This window comes from Coregonus lavaretus (assembly GCF_964263955.1).
Source record: "Coregonus lavaretus genome assembly, chromosome: 18".
Classification (NCBI taxonomy): Eukaryota; Metazoa; Chordata; class Actinopteri; order Salmoniformes; family Salmonidae; genus Coregonus; species Coregonus lavaretus.
In genome coordinates this window covers 24,132,364-24,153,615 of record NC_140005.1, presented here as the reverse complement: position 1 = coordinate 24,153,615, position 21,252 = coordinate 24,132,364, and the positions used below count along the sequence as shown (strand labels likewise).

At 42.9% G+C, this 21,252-nt stretch overlaps 1 protein-coding gene across 2 annotated transcripts in view; it reads left to right on the top strand.

Annotated features, from left to right (window-relative positions):
* The window catches only part of LOC311145843 (E3 ubiquitin-protein ligase pellino homolog 2-like), a 61,630-nt gene that overhangs the window by 24,091 nt on the left and 16,287 nt on the right, over positions 1–21,252 (top strand). For both annotated transcript variants that reach the window (XM_084182176.1, XM_084182175.1), the window contains exon 2: positions 17,223–17,352. In XM_084182176.1, coding sequence (XP_084038302.1) covers positions 17,223–17,352 — 130 coding nt within the window. The remainder of the gene's footprint in view (positions 1–17,222; positions 17,353–21,252) is intronic.

Below are 21,252 nucleotides of genomic sequence, written 5' to 3'. Positions count from 1 at the left end.
GTCGTGTGCTATGAATATGGAACCAAATACTAAACTTTTGACTGCTTTAATACACAAGTCAATTTGTCCTAATACTGTTGGTCCCCTAAAATGTGGGAACAATGTACAAAAAGCTGTAATTTCTAAATGGTTCACCTGATATGGATGAAAATACATTCAAATTAAAGCTGACAGTCTACACTTTAACCTCCATAGTCATTGTACCATTTCAAATCCAAAGCCAAAACAACAATGTGTCACTTTCCCAATACTTTTGGAGCTCACTTTAAATGAGTATACAATTATGTTTAAGGATATTTAAGCAGTCCTACATGACTGTTTGGAATGCGGTGCCATACCTTTTAGCTCCGTGGAGCAGCAGAGCTGACACGCTAAAGATGAAGTTGCGGCAGATGTCTGTGGAGGGTTCTTGACTACGCTCTAGCTGTTCTTCAGACAGTGGTAACACTGGAATGTGTCCCAGGCACTGTTGGTGGCCACGTCACCTCCCTTAGAACCAGTGAACTTACAGTGGGGCATCAGCACAATCTATAGAGGACAGAATGATCCAGAAGATGGAATTAAGGGGGTGGGGGGGAACTAACCAAGTCGATGAGTGTGTATGGGGACTGGACAGAGTAGAGGGGCAAGCTCAGACGAACAGTGTAGTCCATCCCTGCCTCAACACTGGTCTGGGGAGCACACCAAATATCTGAGGAGACGAGAGAGGGACGTCACAAAACACTGCACTAAATCACATACAAGAAAAGTGTGTGCCAACAAAACACAGGCATGTAATACAGGGTGTATACAGACTGAGTAGACTCATATACACAGCGTATGTCCTAAATATACAGACCCATTACACTCTCTCATGCAAATCAAACATACAGAGAGCGAGCGACTCGGTGTGTTTTTACCGTGATCCAGAGTGGAGGAATACCGTCTGGTTGTCATCATCTAGCATGGTGATGGCACAGCGGGTGTTTGTTGGTCACACTGGGACACATCACTGTCACCGCCTCCAACTGGTCTGGTAACTACACCAACACAACAGGTACATAGACATTGGAGTTTGATACCCCTGGTCAGGATTCCCCTGAGGAAGGTGGAGGGCTACATAGGTGCTGAGTTGTGTAAGGCACACGATGAGTTGGGGAACACCCATGACCCCAAAAGCCTTACAAGAAAGTTACGTCAAGGTCAAAGGTGACTCACCGGTCCAAACTTGGCGTCCTCTGCCTCGTAATGGTCCAGGGTGGTGAAGTAGAAGCCAGACTCCACCTTGTCAGACATACAGTGCCTTGCAAAAGTATTCATCCCCCTTGGCATTTCAGGCCCAACCCTAGTTGTGGAGAGCTATCCAATTACATAAGGTACTTGTACACATTCTATATAGAACCATCCTCTGTATAGAACAATATTTCTAACCAAATAGAAAGCAGTTGGTCAAAGTCATTAACATGTCATCCTCTTTACGTGACAAATGTCCTAATAACAATGCCTCCATACATCGTCAATGCAATTACAGGAACACTCAGTACCGCTAATGATTTAATTTATGGAGGTGATTTAATAGAAGTCATGGTTACCTGCAGGAAGTCCCCAGAGTGCTGTGCATAGAGTAGAGCCTAGGTACTTGGAACAGAGTACCTAGGCTCAGCTAAGCACAGAACAACTTCCCCACCACATAGTGAAAGTGGGCCTGCATGGAGAGGGGGAATGGAGAAAGAGATGATGGTTAGCGGTCATTCTCTTTTATTGTAACTGCACAAAAACTGCTGGAGTAAAAGTAATCAAATCCTTATTTCAAATAGACCATCTCAAAGTATGCAGTTAGCGGCTTACAATATTGGCTATTTACACTGAACAAAAATATAAACATGTATTTTTCAAAAATTTGGTGCACAAATTTGTTTATATCCCTGTTAGTGAGCATTTCTCCTTTTGCCAAGATAATCCATCCACCTGACAGGTGTGGCATATCAAGAGGCTGATTTAAACAGCATGATCCTTACACAGATGCACCTTGTGCTGGGGACAATAAAAGGCCACTCTAAAATGTGCAGTTTTGTCACACAACACAATGCCACAGATGCCCCCTCAACGTCGTTTTAAAGAATTTAGCAGTACATCCAACCGGCCTCGCAACCGCAGACCACATGTAACCACGCCAGCCCAGGACCTCCACATCTGGCTTCTTCACCTGCGGGATTGTCTGAGACCAGTCACCTGGACAGCTGATGAAACAACTGGGTTTCGACAACCAAAACATTTCTGCACAAACAGTCAAACCGTCTCCGGGAAGCTCATCTGCGTGCTCGTCGTCCTCACCAGGGTCTTGACCTGACTGCAGTTCGGTGTCATAACCGACTTCTGTGGGCAAATGCTCACCTTCGATGGCCACTGACACGCTGGAGATGTGTGCTCTTCACGGATGAATCCCGGTTTCAACTGTACCGGGCAGATGGCAGACAGCGTGCATGGCATCGTGTGGGCGAGCGGTTTTGCTGATGTCAACATTGTGAACAAAGTGCCACATGGCGGTGGGGCTATGGTATGTGCAGGCATAAGCAACGGACCATGAACACAATTGCATTTTGTCAACGGTAATTTGAATGCACAGAGATCACGTGATGAGATCCTGAGGCCCGTAGAGCCCCACAGTGGAGGTGTCATAATACCCATAAAACCTAGTGGTCAAACAGGTAAATGGTTCCAATCGTTTTTCCATCATTCATTTTTCACATAGGGGATTTTAGGAACACTTAAAATAAGGGCTGTGTTTCATGTAGACTTACCCTGGCGGGACGTTTTGATAACCATGTAAATCTCAGGTGACTTGCATCAATATATTTGACTCTTTACTCTGATTTGAAAATGCTAATTAGCATCAAAGGAGACACAATGCAAGATTACAAATCCCAGCAAGCTCCTGCACGTCATCTCTAGCTAGCACCTTTGCTAACAGGTATAATGTCAAACTTAAACTTGCACAAGATTAATTAAATGAAATGTAGCCAATTTATTCCTTGCTAAATTTAGCAAACATTAGCTAGTTAATCCAGAGATTCTTATCTTTGCCTCGATTCGGCAGTCTCGTCTAGATCATTGCATTTGTAGTTCTTTATGATAGCCACATTAGCATTTACTTTGTGGAGTGTAAATACAGGTGAATATATTGATAAAAGTCACCTTGTCCTAGATATTTACACGGTTATCAAAACATCACCCCAGGGTAAGCCTACATGAAACACAGCCCTTATTTTAAGTCTTTCCAAAATCCCCTATGGGAAAAATGAATGGAACCATTTCCTTGTTTGACCGCTAGGTTTCATGGTTATTACGACCGATACTGTGGTACCCTATGGTCGTGCCATTCATTCACCGCCATCACTGATGTTTCAGCATGATCATGCACAGCCCCATGTCGAAAGGATCTGTACACAATTCCTGGAAGCTGAAAATGTCCCAATTCTTCTATGGTCTGCATATTCACCAGACATGTCACCCACTAAGCATGTTTTAGATGCTCTGGATGTGTACGACAGCGTGTTCCAGTTCCCGCCAATATCCAGCAACTTTGTACAGCCATTTGAGGAGTGGGACAGCATTCAATAGCCTGATCAACTCTATGCAAAGGAGATGTCGCGCTACATGAGGCAAATGGTGGTCACACTAGATACTGACAGGTTTTCTGATCCACTCCCTACTTTTTTTTTTTTTTTAAAGGCATCTCTGACCAACATATGCATGTCTGTATTCCCAGTCATGAGAAATCCATAGATTGGGGCCTAATGAATTGATTTCAATTGACTGATTTTCCTTATGAACTGTATGTAACTCAGTAAAATATTTGAAATTGTTGCGTTTATGTTTTTGTTCAGTGTAGTTTTTGGAGTTTGATCTTTCTTGGCTCCTCCTCATCCCATCTTAATCAAGGGCATCTTCCCCAGTTAGAGCCTTCCCTGTCTGTTCTCACCCTCCCTCTCCCGCCCAGTCATGCTGGTCTTCCAAGTCCTCTTTCTCTACTAACCCATCTAACTTCGCTAGCTACAATGCCCTTGGTTAAACCAAAGATACTGGTAACTTTTATGTGCTTAAATGTTAGCTAGCTGCTAGCTGATGCTAACCTAGCTTGCCTAATCAATAGCCTGCTTTAATAACAGAAGACCAAATTGCTACCAAATCATAGTTGGTTGGTTAGGTTCTCTACAGAAAAACTATAGAGCTTACCTTTTTATCTTCCACTAGATAATACGGCCGCAGTCAATGGCTGTATCCAAAAAATTTATGAAAACAAAAACTAACTTTTTGGTCTTAATTTAAAATTAGGGTTAGGCATAAGGTTAGCAGTGTGGTTTAAGGTTAGTTTTACAATCAGATTTTAAGAGAAATTGTAGAAATAGGTGGGGTTTAGCCATAATAATTATGACTTTGTGGCGGTGTTAACTAGTGACGACCATGTTCATTGGCTAGAATTTTCCCCTGTAATAAAATAATTGCAGTTGCGAGAGCAAGATTTTTTGGTGTGAGAAGAGAAATCCATGTGGGGATGTGTTGTATTTGTGAGAGCGCAGTAACTTCTGAGTCTTGACAATGTAGTAAATATCTCTGCAAAACAAAAATCTCTGCTTAATATTTTGTGTGCGGCAATTATGTTCTGCTCGCTCAGTCACACTAGCGCTCGCAGGGCACATCCTCTGTGCTCTCGTCTCAGTGTTTGCTTGCTCACTGATGTTTAATCTTGCTCAACAGTGTCATCTCGCGCTCAATGGACTTGAGGCTGATTTGACACCATACTTCTTGGCAATACAATGTCACATCGATCTTACTCTCATAGGTTGAAGAATACCCATCGCAAAGAGCAAATATGATCACACCAGTTTCACTAAAAGAGCTGTCCCACAGATTTGACGTTCTTACCACGGCACTTGCTTTACAGTTGGGCTCATAACGCCTTAATATCATAACGGACAGTATTGGGGTTTTTCGACATGGGGAACAACTGCCACATTGTTTTCAAATGATTTATGTATTTTGAGGACCACATTATTGAAATGTAGTGTAAATAGATTTGTTATGTGGAATTCTCGCATAGCATCTATTGTTTGTCAGGTGAACTGACAGGACTACCCACCCAATTAAAGTTATAAAGTATGTTCTCTATCATTTTAGATACAAATGCCATTTAGGGAATTTTAAGACTCCTTAATTCAATGAACATCTCCCATTGACACATTTTAAGAAAATCCAAAACATCAGTAGACATGTGTCTTACATTTTACACACAATTGCATGCTATACAGTAAGTAGGCCTACACTATACAGCTTTTGTTGAAATTCTCACTAATTCGGTCATGTAGCTAGGTGCCATAGATGTAATGTGTGTGTGTGTCCACGTATTAGCTCCTGAAACACTTGTGGTGTAGTAATATCCCCCCTGGGGCGAAGAAAGCACTTTAATCTGAATTTTTCTTAGTGATGCGTTTCAGAGCCTGTTGGGTGGGACATTCATTATTAATGGTCTGTCTTTGCCAGTGTAGATGTTACACTCTCATTCAGAAGTGCTGAGTAACTATGCTCCTTGGGCAACATTTCATTGTGCTTCAGGCACAACTACCTATACTTTTTTTCCTATTTTGTTTTCAGAAGACATGTGGCCTTTCAGTGCTTTCATTGTAAGGTGTTATTAAACATTTATGGAGAGAGTATGAAACATTGCATCAGTCATTTCTCTGGTGTTTGGTGCGTTGGTCAATTTCATGTATAGAGCATCTGTTAAAAGCATTTTTTGCATTTCAAATATTTATGTGAGGCCTGTAAGGATGGGGGTTTCTGCCTTGTCCCCTGCACCCAGGGTTTTACACTAACTTTTTCCACTGGCGGCACTGGGGCTACCAACCTTTTCAGTTGGTGGCACCAGCACATGATTAAGTCGCACAATTTTTAAAAATAAATATAATAATTGATAATGACCTGGCCTGTGTCCCATAGTTTGCCTGCATTCCAAACAGAACCAGGCTAATAATGACTAGCCATCTTTTTTAATTAGCATGCCCTTGTGTTCTTACATTGATTTGGATAGATTTACTGTAACAGTAAAGAAAATACACTTAAAATAATGTGCGAAATGTATTTATTGCGGATTTCAAAGTTACATATTTTTTTCTGCAAAATCCTCTAGAGCAGGGATGGGTAACTTTTGATGGGGGTGGGAGCCACAAAACATCGAAACTCATGAGGGGCTGCAGTGGCTCGTCGGTCTGCGTACCCACATCCATCCCCCCCACCTTGCGAGCAAAAATGTTAGCGGCCCTCCTCGTGATAGGAATAAATGTTTTTGTTGTTTTAAAGTTAATTTCCTGCAATTCTGCACATTTTGCCATGGGGCATAGAGAAAATGTTGCCGTTTTAAAGCAAGTTTGCTGCAATTTTACACATTTTGCCATGGGGCAGAGAGAAATTAGCAGTTTTACAGATAATTTCCTGCAATTCTACAAATTTTGCCATAAGATGGAGGCAAATGTTTTTAATATGATGCCTGATAATAAATGGGCCCCACTCCGGTCGGTAAAGTTTAGATAACTGGCCGCTAGACTAATTTACCAATCTAAAAAATTTTAGCTGACATGGACTAATTGAGTGACCGCTGATGCACAACCAAATTTCATAATTGCACCTTGTGTATTCTTTTATTCTGACTCTTAACAGTAAATTGAGACCCTGACTGAGTTGTGTTAGACTGAATTCAAAATGATTACATATATTTTTTTTCTCCCCCATCTACACACAATACCCCATAATGACAAAATGAAAAAAGTACAGAAATATCTAATTTACATAGGTATTCACACCCCTTTGCTATGACACTCCAAATTGAGCTCCGGTGCATCCAATTTCCTTTTGATCACTACAACTTGATCGAAGTCCACCTGTGGCAAATTCAATTGTTTGGACTTGATTTAGAAAGAAACACACCTGTCTATACATTGTGTACAAAACATTAGGAACACCTGAGCTGTGTTTGAATACCAATACTAACATACTGTATACTACATACTTAATGAATGTATATACTATTAGTTCATTTTAGTATACTTTCAATTGAGCGTGCTAGCACTTCACCTGTCTACCGGAAGTTGATGCTGTTGCTATGCAACCTCTTGTAAGCATAACAAATGACTAGCTAGACATTTTACGATTTTGGGTGTGTTCGTAAATTCAATCTGGAGTGCCAGAGTGCGCAAATCCAGAGCGTTGTCAGATTGTCCGTTTGTAAATTCGGAGCGTTTCGCTCTCGGAGCGTACACTGGACGCTCTGGCCGAGAAGTAGGGTTGATCCGAGTGTTCTGACCTCACAACGGCAGTCAAACACCCAAGCTAACTGGCTAACATTGGCTAGCTTTCTAGCTACTTCCAGAGACAAATGAGAGAACACCTCACTGACCATTTTACTCGCCCAAGCAGAGCTGGTTAGGCTGTTTTCATGTTATCCAGAGCATTGGTGACTGTAACTGTGCTGCTGGCAACAATTTAATTACGCTTGTTTTTGCCAACGTTTACTGACACCTGCCATATTCAACAGGTGTTGAGCGTTTGTAAATCCATCAGTTATTCTGCGCCCTAGCACTCACCCTCTGATCCAACAGGTCTCAGATGTGCTCAATGGGATTGAGATCCGGGCTCTTCACTGGCCATGGCAGAACACTGACATTCCTGTCTTGCAGGAAATCACGCACAGAACGAGCAGTATGGCTGGTGGCATTGTCATGCTGGAGGGTCATGTCAGGATGAGCCTGCAGGAAGGGTACCACATGAGGGAAGGGGATGTCTTCCCTGTAACGCACAGCGTTGAGATTGCCTGCAATGACAACAAACTCAGTCCGATGATGCTGTGACACACCGCCCCAGACCATGACGGACCCTCCACCTCCAAATCGATCCCACTCCAGAGTACAGGCCTCGGTGTAACGCTCATTCCTTCGACGATAAACGCAAATCCGACCATCACCCCTGGTGAGACAAAACCGCGACTCGTCAGTGAAGAGCACTTTTTGCCAGTCCTGTCTGGTCCAGCGACGGTGGGTTTGTGCCCATAGGCGACGTTGTTGCCGGTGATGTCTGGTGAGGACCTGCCTTACAACAGGCCTACAAGCCCTCCGTCCAGCCTCTGTCCGCAATAGGCTGAGAGTCTGAACACTGATGGAGGGATTGTGCGTTCCTGGTGTAACTCGGGTAGTTGTTGTTGCCATCCTGTACCTGTCCCACAGGTGTGATGTTCAGATGTACCGATCCTGTGCAGGTGTTGTTACACGTGGTCTGCCACTGCGAGGACGATCAGCTGTCTGTCCTGTCTCCCTGTAGTGCTGTCTTAGGCGTCTCACAGTACGGACATTGCAATGTTTTGCCTGGCCACATCTGCAGTCCTCATGCGTCCTTGCAGCATCCCTAAGGCACGTTCACGCAGATGAGCAGGGATCCTGGGCATCTTTCTTTTGGTGTTTTTCAGAGTCAGTAGAAAGGCCTCTTTAGTGTCCTAAGTTTTCATAACTGTGACCTTAATTGCCTACCATCTGTAAGCTGTTAGTGTCTTAACGACCGTTTCACAGGTGCATGTTCCTTAATTGTTTATGGTTCATTGAACAAGCATGGGAAACAGTGTTTAAACCCTTTACAATGAAGATCTGTGAAGGTATTTTGATTTTTACAAATTATCTTTGAAAGACAGGGTCCTGAAAAAGGAGGTTTCTTTTTTTGCTGAGTTTATTTAATATACTGCCTGGCAAGTTCGATGTATTAGTAGCCAACTAACGTTAGGACGGTAACTAGCTAACTGTAATGCTAATGTTATGCGGTTCGTAAGGATAGCGTAGCTAACAAATTCAGAGCCAACATAACGCGTAACATAACTTATTTGAAAAGTCATTATTACATTGCTCAACATTTTCTTAACATTTGTCATAATTAGTCAAAGCAATGAATTTGTATGCGCTCTCGTCAGACTTCGGCTGCATATTTTCCGCCATTTTCTTCAAATCTGAAAATGTTGCGAAGCCACGCCCATTTTCTGAAGAATTGTATTATGGGCCCTAAAAGCACGGAAATAGTGTACACTGCTTGTATACTTTGTATTTTGGTGAATTTAGTACCCTTTCCATAAGACTGACCAGGTGAATCCATTATTGATGTCACCTGTTAAATCCACTACAATCAGTGTAGATGAAGGGGAGGAGACTGGTTAAAGAAGGATTTTTAAGCCTTGAGACAATTGAGACATGGATTGTGTATGTGTGCCATTCAGAGGGTGAATGGGCAAGAAAATATTTAAGTGCCTTTGAATGGGGTATGGTAGTAGGTGCCAGGCGCCACCGGTTTGAGTGTGTCAAGAACTGCAACGCAGCTGGGTTTTTCACACACAACAGTTTCCCGTGTGTATAAAGAATGGCCCACCACCAATGTTCCCTCTAAGCCAGGGGTGTCAAACTCATTTTAGCTCAGGGGCCACATGGAGGAAAATCTATTCCCAAGTGGGCCGGACCGGAAAAATCATGGTGTATATATAACTTAAAAACAACAACTTCAGATTGTTTTCTTTGTTTTAATACGATCAACATACAACATAAAGCTGGAGCATGAGGACAGTGTGTCCAAAATAGTACAAGCACAACATCACTATTAATCATAAAACACGTCAAGTTTATTTGAAAATTCTAAAGAAAAAGAACACACAAACACACACTGCCTCAGTGATTAACAGAACTGTATCACAGAACTATATCAGGGTGTCATTTCTCAGGCAGAAATGTAGATAAAAATAATGAAATCCTGTTCCCCAAACAAGTGCAAGAACCACAGAGTCAAGAATAGGTTAAATATACAAATAAAATAAAATCAATTAAAAACAATAGCACATCAACATAAAAACATATAAACATAAATCTGAAAGCGTTGCTCAAACTCCCGTAACAGTCCCGTTATTTTATCTTTGAACCGCTTCATGTCTGCCACATGTTGGGTCGCGCACACATTTTTCAGACAGGGGAAGTGAGCTGCATCACCACCGGCAAGTTGCGTCTCCCACAATGACAGCTTCAACTTGAAAGAACGTATGCTGTCAATACTGCGTGACAACTTTGTTGCGCCCTTGCAGCTGTTTGTTCAAGTTATTCAGGTGCTCTGTAACATCCACCATAAATGCAAGGTCCTGCATCCATTCTGCGGAATGAAATTCTAACACTGGTTTGCCCTTTTCTTCCATGAACTGTTCAATTTCTTCTCGTAAATCAAAGAAACGCCTCAGCACAGCACCTCGGCTTAACCATCTTACCTCAGTGTGGTATGGCAGGCCATAGATGTGGTCTTTCTCTCTGAGAAGGCTGTCAAACTGACGGTGATTCAGGCTTCTGGATCGGATGAAATTAACAGTTTGGATGACCACCTTCATGACGTTATCCATCTTTAATGACTTGCAACACAAAGCCTCCTGGTGCAAAATACAGTGAAAAGTCAAAAAATCACGTCCTCCATTTGCAGATTGCACTTTCTCTCTGAACTTTGTCACAACGCCTGCTTTTTTCCCGATCATTGAGGGCGCACCATCTGTAGCCAGGCTGACAGCGCGGGACCAGTCCACTCCGACCCTGTCCAGCGCGCCGACGAGTGCGGTAAAAATATCAGCTGCTGTCGTTGTATCTGTCATCGGCACCAACTCTACAAACTCCTCGGTGACGGTCAATGTGTCATCAACTCCGCGGATGAAAATGGCCAGTTGTGCAACATCTGTAATGTCCGTGCTTTCATCAATTGCAACCGAAAACGCAATAAATGACTTTACTTTTTGCTTCAACTGGCTGTCCAAATCCACTGAAAGATCGGAAATCCTGTCTGCAACTGTGTTTCTTGTCAGGCTGATATTTGCAAAAGCCTGCCGCTTTTCAGGGCACACAATCTCCGCTGCCTTCATCATGCATGTTTTTACAAATTCACCCTCACTAAATGGTTTTGAAGCCACTGCGATTTCATTAGCAATGAGGTAGCTAGCTTTCACTGCAGCGTCACTGATGTCTCGGCTGTGAGTAAACACAGACTGCTGTTTCTTCAGACCCGCCAACAGTTCATTCACCTTCTCTCATCTCCGCTGTCCTTGAAAGTTGTCATATTTGTCGGCATGAAGACTCACATAGTGGCGACGAAGGTTATATTCTTTCAGCACTGCAACATGCTCTGAACACACCAAACATACAGCTTTCCCATTCAATTCAGTGAATAAATAGGATGACAATTTTTCTTGGAACACTCTGCACTCTGCGTCCACTTTTCTCTTTTTTGACAGAGACATATTGGGGCAATGAGGGTGCCAAAGCACATAATGTTAAAAGTAGAAGCCATAATAAATATCGTGGGCAAAACAAAGTAGCTCATTGGCTGCACGTGCTTGACCTACTTGCTCTGCCCCGGTATAAACAGTCTGCTTGCTTAACACAATTGCTATTGCGCCATCCAGTGGACGCAATTGGAACAGCAGTTTATTTTATTGAAAAATTGCAGCGCATTTTTATACTTTACAAAATTTAAAAAGAATATTATTATTATTATTTTTTTTTTTAATCATCTCGCGGGCCGGATTAAACCCGTTTGCGGGCCTGATCCGGCCCGCGGGCCGGACGTTTGACACCCCTGCTCTAAGCTGTGCGCGGGCGTGCAGTAGCACCGAAACTGCTGCGCACCTCCCCAGGACTGCCTTGCAGAAGAAATATCAGCCCACAGAGAGAAGCACAAGATTGAACTTCACTCAACTTTCTAGAGCAGTGGTCACCAACCGGTCGATCGCGAAGGTACAAACTCTGCCTCCCCAGCGGGCCCGGAGAGCAAATCAAGTGCACTATAGGACTACCGCTGGCCAATCGGATGGCTCAGATTACCGTATCTGCAGTAATGTAGCGGGCATAAAAGAAAGAGACTTCAAAACGTTTAAAACCATGACTAGAGAGAGACTGTCAACGAATACAGCAAAGAGCTGCTGTTTTTATGAGTGAGTTTAAGTTCTTACTCAGCACTGTCAACACTTTGTATTCAATACTTTTTTATAAGCCATAAAATGTGCATTTTTACTATTTCCATTCAGCGCTACAACAAGCACTGCAGCAGTAATGAATGAGTAGGAAAGTGTATCTATAGGCTTATGTTATTATTAGCGGCTTGGGTCTTTTTTAATATCGAGGAATATTTCACTTTCTCTGTTCATAGGAGTAACAACATGAATTTGTGCATGAGGTAGAAATAATGCGGTGTGACTCGAGTTTCACCATCAGCTGGAAGACAGTGTCCCTTTTTGGTCAGTGTCAGTAGGGGAAAGGGAGAGCGGAGGGATGTTGAGAGGCGGACCCTCAGATGCAGGCACCATCAGCCCAGTAAAAGAAAAAACAAATTATTTAAATGTAATACAACAACGGATCTATTACCGGTGTGATCATATAGCTGACCTCAAATAATAATAAAAAATAATAAGTCCTGTGTAGCTCAGTTGGTAGAGCATGGCGTTTGCAACTCCAGGGTTGTGGGTTCGATTCCCACAGGGGGACAGTATGAAAATGTATGCATTCACTAACTAAGTCGCTCTGGATAAGAGCATCTGCTAAATTACTAAAATGTTATTATTATTATTATTATTAACATTTTATTTTTATAATGGCCTGAACAACAAAACATTAGCAGGGCAATTCAAGTTCTCAGCTTGGTTGGTGACCAATGTTCCCTCTAATTTTGTTGGGCAGTGAGCATATTTCAGGTCTGCTGAGCGCAAACTTCAACTTTGTGAAAATTCTGTGCAACTTCCAGTGCACGTTTACTGTGAACACTGAGGCTGTACCCGCTTTAAGTTAGTTTTAACAGTGGCAAAGTAGGCTACTGTGGCTGTTTTGATCATAATGTAGCCTACCAGAGTGGCTACATGACAAAAAGACTCCACTATGCAAGTAACCAGTTCACTGTACCGTTTACACCTTCTGTGCATGTGACAAATAAACTTAGATTTTATTTGATATAGTGTGTGTTTACCATCTCTGGTAATGTGAAGAACAACATGACCAGCACCGAAGTCAAATTAGGATATAATGTTAGGCCAACGAGGCAGTGTCCAAGTTGTAGAATTCCCTGCTTTTATTTTGTCCCACTCACAACCGTAAGCTATTTTCTGTAATTAGCTCGTCATTAACTTGTAAATAATGATCTTGTTGTGAGTTTATTTTCCTGTAATAATGAATACAAATTAGCTTAAGTTAAGACGTTGTCAGCTATATGATATGGTCATTATTTGAACTGGCTAGCCAGTTCTAACTAACAAGCTAGAAACTAACCAAAACATTGTTTAGAAAGTTGCTTTTAGTTGCCTGGTTTGCTAGATTGACATACACTACCAGTCAAAAGTTTGGACACACCTACACATTCAAGGGTTTTTCTTAATTTTTACAATTTGTATTTACTGTGTAGAATAATCGTGAAGACATCAAAACTATGAAATAACACACATGGAATCATGTATAATAATAATATTATTATATCCAAAGCGACTTAGTCATGTGTGCATACATTTTTACGTATGGGTGGTCCCGGGGATTGAACCCACTACCCTGGCGTTACAAGCGCCATGCTCTACCAATTGAGCTACAGAGGACCAAAAAAAGTGTTAAACAAATCAAAATATATTTCAATAGCCACCCTTGATAACAGCTTTGACTTGTATGGCAAGCCCTGACACACACACACACACGGGCATTCCTGTGCTGTTGTTGCCTCTTCAGAAAGTTGCTTTATTTTTGGGCAATTGCACATTACTGTTTGAATAAATCATGATAAAAAAAAAATATATATAATGTGACCAGGTACATTTGTTTTCACTGGCACCCTTGCGACCAATTAAAAATGTATGTCTCACTGCCAAGTCAAACGGTCGCAAATGCGACTGTTTTGATCACAGTATCGAATCCTGCCCTCACCCCCCATACACAACACATACACATTTTCAGTCGGGACTGTTCTGGGTCAGTGTGTTGTTGTAGGCTATAGTAGGGAAAAGACGCCTGCCATAAAAAATAAAATTGTAGGCATATCCTTTCTGGAGTAGTCTAGATTTTGATCAAAAGTTACATCTTCATGACTGGAATGGAGAGCATACAAGTCCTATTTGAATTGCAATTCTCAACCGGGTTTGTCTTAACCCAGTGGTGGCATTTGTGCTTTAATGGCCACTTCCCTGGCTTTGGCTGGCAGCACTGGCACTGGGCAGTGAGTGGGAAGGCTGGGTGAGTGGGTTTAGGAAATGAAAGGAGGGTTTGATCAGCCTCTCCAGTCCTCTCTGTCCATTCATTGTGTTTGTGGGACTGAACCTATTGATTGTGCGAGTCTCCCCTAAAGAACGATTATGTGAGGGAAGATTGTATTCGACGGGGACATCTCCGGGTAGGTGGAGCATAGACCTCCAAACACCAAGACTGGAGGAGGGTGACTAACTGTAGATAACATTACTGAAGATTACATTATTGAGGATGAATCAGAAATGCTGCTATTGTCACATTTTGGACTAGTGCTGAAGACCTTAAGCTAGAGCTCGGCAATATCTCGATTTATTTTAATTTTATGTTTTCTCTAAATAATCTTTGTTGTACCATTTTTTAAAGATCAAAATCATTAAATTTCAAACAGTCAGCAATGTGGCGCAGCGGTCTAAGGCACTGCATCTCAGTGCTTGAGGCGTCACTACAGACCCCCTGGTTCGATTCCAGGCTGTATCACAACCGGCCGTGATTGAGAGTCCCATAGGGCGGCGCACAATTGGCCCAGCGTCGTCCGGGTTTGGCCGGTGTAGGCCGTCATTGTAAATAAGAACAAATTCTTAACTGACTTGCCTAGTTAAATAAAGGTTTAAAAAAAAAATCTGGGTTGTGAAATTATACCTAGGCTAATTATAATCCTTCCACAATCATAATACCAACTAATCATTTAATAATAGGTTGACCTGCTTTTTTTTTGTTGCAGTAATCACTGATCTGGCTTTCAAATCTGGCTTTTGAAAATTCAATTTTTTGTTCCGAATTTAACCAGAGCCATGATTAGCACAAGCCCATGTGCTAGTGAGTAGCCAGCTAATCTTTTATATTTCAAGTTTAGCCAACTTGGATCTATTTGCTAGCTAACAAGGCAGGACAGTTGAATTGTTATAGGGAAACCAAAAAAAAAATTATACTTCATATTCATCTCCAGCACCACCCCAACATCAACATATGTGACAATGGTGAGTTTCTATGTTTGGTTGATGACGTCATTGGAAACACATAGAAAGATAGGTGTTTCCAATGTCATCAACAAATTAGTAGGCAATGCCTACTCACAATTGGTCAAAATCACACAATGTCATTGGAAACACTTACCTTCCCCTCTTCTTTTACTACAAAACATAGAAATGCACAATGTTGATGTTGGGGTGGTGCTGGAGATGATGAATATGAAGTTAATTTTTTAATTTTTTATGTCCCGTTATGAACACAGCCTTCTGTGTCTCCAACTTGTTCAACAGCATGTTAGCCTGTCCTTTTTTAATGTTGAAATCAAGTGGCCTACCTCATTTCTCAAAATGAGAATGAGTTGCCAATTCCTTATATAATTGTTTTATGCTTATTGCACATTTATAAAACAGTAGACGGCTAATATATCTTCGGCTAAAATTCTGCTAGCGGTACTTGGTACCGCAATGCCGCGTGCGACAAACTGAACATTCATTTCCCAGAATCAATGTTCATTGATACTCTCGTTTTAGTAGTGTCTGTTCTGCGTGCAATTTGAGTAGTTGAGACAAAAAAAGGGTATTGTTAGAAAGGTTAACTTCGCTATTACAGTGAAATGTCTCAATGTGTTTCGGTGGACCAAACCTCAAATGCATATAGCAAGTTGAAACCGCTTGTGATGCTCCGAGCCTCTCTTCTAATCCCTTCTACTAAGTATCAAGAGGCTAAATATGCTATCTCTGGCCCGGGTCAAAAGGCAAAGGGATTACAATAAGCTAGAGCACACATTTAGAGGCTGTCCCAGCTAATGCAATGCTGAAGAGGGCTCCAGGTGACATTACACACTTCACTTCATGTCCTTAATGATGGATATGACTGGCATTTATGTCCAGTCTTCCAATCCGACCCCAAACGGCTTTACTGGAGTGGTAGAGATGTTATGGCCCAGTGTCATCAAGCTAGAGACATGGCATTGACTGTTACCAATGACAATAACCGCTGTGAATGGGTGGCCATTGAAGGCTAACAGAAGAGTGGAATTGATCCTGCTTTATTGTGGACTGATCGCAGCGGTCGTGACCTGTTTCATATATTCATCGCACTCGTGTGCAGTCAGTCAGCGATGGCAGAGCTACACAGTATTCCCCTGTGCGTGGGTTGTGTCTAGCAGACCAGCTCAGCCCTGTTCTGACTGAGACCATGTGTTTCCCAGGCTGCCTGGCTGTGTGGGGACAGGTGGCCTGGGCAGGGAGGTGGTAGTCTTTGCAGTAACAAGGGCTTTGGGGATTACAGTGTAGTGGTTGGTTGTTTAGCCCAATCACTAAAAAAAGGAAAGGAGGTTGGCGGATTTATTCAATTAATATAATTGATTCTGAAATACTGTAATCAGTCAACGTGTCAACCTGAACTGTCCGTCTTATTTGCATGACCCTTGGTTGGTTGTGTGTGTGGGGGGGGGGTTGGATGACAGAACAGAAGGCATGTGTGTTGAATGGAAGGAGAGCATGGGGTTTCCCAGCTGTAGGGGCCAGCTGGTGGATGTAGAGTATTGGTCTGTTCTGGAAGGGGTATCTCCATTCACCAGGCAGACACCGGCCCATAGTAACAGCAGACTGAGACTGGGCATCACAAGGGTGCACCAAGATAGAATTGTGAACCACACATTTTAAAGTGCTTTATGTAATAATCCAAGGTGACGCTTAGATAACTATTAAAATTAATATGATCTCTGGTGGATTAATGAAAGTGGATACAAATGGCCCTGCTCAAAACCCCCAGGAACACATGTATTATTATTCATGTATTCACTTACAGACAAGCATATTCTGTAACATATATTCTTTTTCAGAGACCTTTTCTCTCTTGGAAGCATATCTTTATCTACCCTTTGGGGAATTAATTCACTTTGCCTGAAATGTTAGAAACTCGCTCTCACATTCTTTCTCCCCCTTTCTCTGATAGGTACAATGGCTCCCTCCCCAACGGAGACCGGGGCAGAAGGAAAAGCCGCTTTGCCCTATACAAGAGAACCAAAGCCAACGGCGTTAAACCCAGCACCGTCCATATTCTCAACACGCCACAGGCCAGCAAGGTAAACCAGGAACCTAGCCTACCCACATATTCATGAACAAACTAAGTAATTGGTGGATGAAGACTGAGTTCTCATGAATATGTTATTACCCCTCTTAGCAAATTGATTGTCATTCGTGCAAACAGAATGAGCACCAACACTGAATTTGACTCTTTGACTTTTTAACACACATGTTTTTCATGTATCTAACTTGAAATCCCAGTCAAGAAAATATTGTTGCTCTATTGATGGATCTGACATTTACTACACAAAATCTGCAGGCTGCAGCCAGACCTCCTAGCTTTGCTATGTGCGGTGTCTGCCAGAAAACTGCCCAGTCCAGTACAACATGTCTGTCCTCTTGCATTCCTACATTTGGTATCCTAGCAAAGTCAGCTAAACAAGCTTGACGGCCTGCTGCTGACGTCTGCAGTTTTTAGAAGCACACGTTTTCAAAGCACTTCTCCTTTTTGTATTTGGGCCTTCTGGCTTAAGGCCCTTTAGTCTGTGTTAGTCTCCCACCCTGTAGTCTGACAGTCTGCTAGCTCTTCTCACTGGGAGAAGAGGGTTAGGAGATAGCTGATAAAGGCTGTGTCATCTCTGACTGCCTGTTCAGTGAACTGTACTGCGCTCTGCTCTGTCTGCTGTTTCACGACACACCACATTAGTATGAATTAGGTTTATGTAAGAGGTCATGTACAGCCTGTTATATAGTGATGGAGCTTTATTAACCCCCAACACCTTCACCTCCCCTTCCCTCTGCCACCCTGGTATCAGGGCCTGGATTAAACTTGGTTTAGTGCGGTGAAGTGAGGAGGAAGTTGTTGCAGTTGGCTGACTTTCCGCTCACAGCTGTACACACATAGATGAAAATAGCTGTTCCTTCTGAGGCAGGCAAGAAAGGGAACCTCATTTTGAGATTCTGCCTTTTGTAGCCTACCAATGTTGTCAGTGATTTAATTCACCATAGTCCTACATGCGGTAAAGAGATCAATGAAACGCAGACTGTGGGTGGAAGAAAAAGGGCGCTGTCATTGGCGCACAGAAAGAAAATCTGATATTCGTCATCCGTCATGAGTTTTGAGTTCAAACAGGCCCTCTGTGGTTATTAAAATCCGATTTGGATATAAACTATGTATACAAAAGTATGTGGACACCCTTCAAATGAGTGGAATCGGCTCTTTCAGCTACACCCGTTGCTGACAGGTGTATAAAATCGAGCACACAGCCATGCAATCTCCATAGTCAAACATTGGCAGTAGAATGGCCTTACTGAAGAGCTCAGTGACTTTCAACCGTCATAGGATGCCACCTTTCCAACAAGTCAGTTCGTCAAATTTCTGCCCTGCTAGAGCTGCCCCGGTCAACTGTAAGTGCTGTTATTGTGAAGTGGAAATGACTCGGAACAACAACGGCTCACACGCGAAATGGTAGGCCACACAAGCTCACAGAACAGGACCGCCGAGTGCACAAGAACTGTTCATCGGCACGGGAGCTTCAATAAATTGGTTTCCATGGCCGAGCAGCCGCACACAAGCCTAAGATTACCATGCGCAATGCTAAGCGTCTGCTGGAGTGGTGTAAAGCTCGACGCCATTGGACTCTGGGGCAGTGGAAACGCGTTCTCTGGAGTAATGAATCACGGTGGAGGAGGAATAATGGGCTGGGGCTGTTTTTCATGGTTTGGGCTAGGCCCCTTAGTTTCAGTGAAGGGAAATCTTAACGCTACAGCATACAATGACAGTCTAGACGATTCTGTGCGTCCAACTTTGTGGCAACAGTTTGGGGAAGGCCCTCTCCTGTTTCAGCATGACAATGCCCCCGTGTACAAAGCGAGGTCCATAAAGAAATGGTTTGTCGATCGGTGTGGAAGAACTTGACTGGCCTGCACAGAGCCCTGACCTCAACCAAATCAAACACATTTACATTAAATTTTAGTCATTTAGCAGATGCTCTTATCCAGAGCAATTTACAGGAGCAATTAGGGTTAAGTGCCTTGCTCAAGGGCACATCGACAGATTTTCCACCTAGTCGGCTCAGGGATTAGAACCAGCGACCTTTCGGTTACTGGCACAACGCTCTTAACCACTAAGCTACCTGCCGCCCCACCTTTGGGATGAATTGGAATGCCAACTGCGAGCCAGGCCTAATCGCCCAACATCAGTGCCCGACCTCACTAATGCTCTTGTGGCTGAATGGAAGCAAGTCCCTGCAGCAACGTTCTAACATCTAGTGGAAAGCCTTCCCAGAAGAGTGGAGGCTGTTATAGCAGCAAAGGGGGGACCAACTCCATATTAATGGCCATGATTTTGGAATGAGATGTTCGACAAGCAGTTGTCCACATACTTTAGGTCATGTAGTGTATTTGGCTGTTTTCGCAGCATAATATTTAGAAATAGTCCTTTTCGGAGTTAGAAGAAATGAGTGCTAAATGCTAACTCCCCATTCATATAAGCTTGTAACATACTGTAGCTAGCCATATACAGTGCATTCGGAAAGTATTTAGACCCCTTGACTTTTTACACATTTCGTTACAGGTTAATTCTAAAATTGATTAAATTGTTTTTTCCCCCTCATCAATCTACACACAATACCTCATAATGACAAAGCAAAAAAGTTTTTTTGAAATGTTTGCAAATGTATTAAAAATAAGAAACGGAAATCACATTTCCATGAGTATTCAGACCCTTTACTCAGCACTTTGTTGAAGCACCTTTGGCAGCGATTACAGCCTTGAGTCTTCTTGGGTATGATGCTACAAGCTTGGCACACCTGCAGATCCTCTCAAGCTCTGTCAGGTTGGATGGGGAGCGTTGCTGCACAGCTATTTTCAGGTCTCTCCAGAGATGTTCGATCGGGTTCAAGTCCAGGCTCTGGCTAGGCCAATCAAGGATATTCAGAGACTTGTCCCGAAGCCACTCCTGCATTGTCTTGGCTGTGTGCTTCGGGTCGTTGTCCTGTTGGAAGGCGAACCTTCGCCCCAGTCTGAGAACCTGCTCCAGAGCGCTCAGGAGAAGGATCTCTCTGTACTTTACTCCGTTCATCTTTCCCTCGATCCTGACTAGTCTCCAAGTCCCTGCCGCTGAATAACATCCCCACAGCATGATGCTGCCCCACCATGCTTTACCGTAGGGATGGTGCCAGGTTTCCTCAAGACGTGACGCTTGGCATTCAGGCCAAATAGTTCAATCTTGGTTTCATCAGACCAGATAATCTTGTTTCTCATGGTCTGAGAGTCCTTTAAGGTGCCTTTTGGCAAACTCCAAGCGGGCTGTCGTGCCTTTTACTGAGGAGTGGCTTCCGTCTTGCCACTACCATAAAGGCCTGATCGGTGGAGTGCTGCAGAGATGGTTGTCCTTCTGGAAGGTTCTCCCATCTCCACAGAGGAACTCTGGAGCGCTGTCAGAGTGACCATAGGGTACTTGGCCAGCTCTAGGAAGAGTCTTGGTGGTTCAAAACTTCTTCCATTTAAGAATGATGGAGGCCACTGTGTTCTTGGGGACCTTCAATGCTGAAGAAATGTTTTGGTACCCTTCCCCAGATCTGTGCCTCGACACAATCCTGTCTCGGAGCTCTACGGACAGTTCCTTCGACCTCATGGGTTGGTTTTTGCTCTGGCATGCACTGTCAACTGTGGGACCTTATATAGACAGGTGTGTGCCTTTCCAAATCATGTCCAATCAAATGAATTTACCACAGGTGGACTCCAATCAAGTTGTAGAAACATCTCAAGGATGATCAATGGAAACAGGATGCACATGAGCTCAATTCCGAGTCTCATAGAAAAGGGTCTGAATACTTATGTAAATACGTATTTCTGTTTTTGTTTTTATAAATATGTAAAAAATTCAAAAAACCTGTTCAGTTTGTCATTATGGGGTATTGTGTGTAGATTGATGAAGAAAATGTTTTAATTTAATC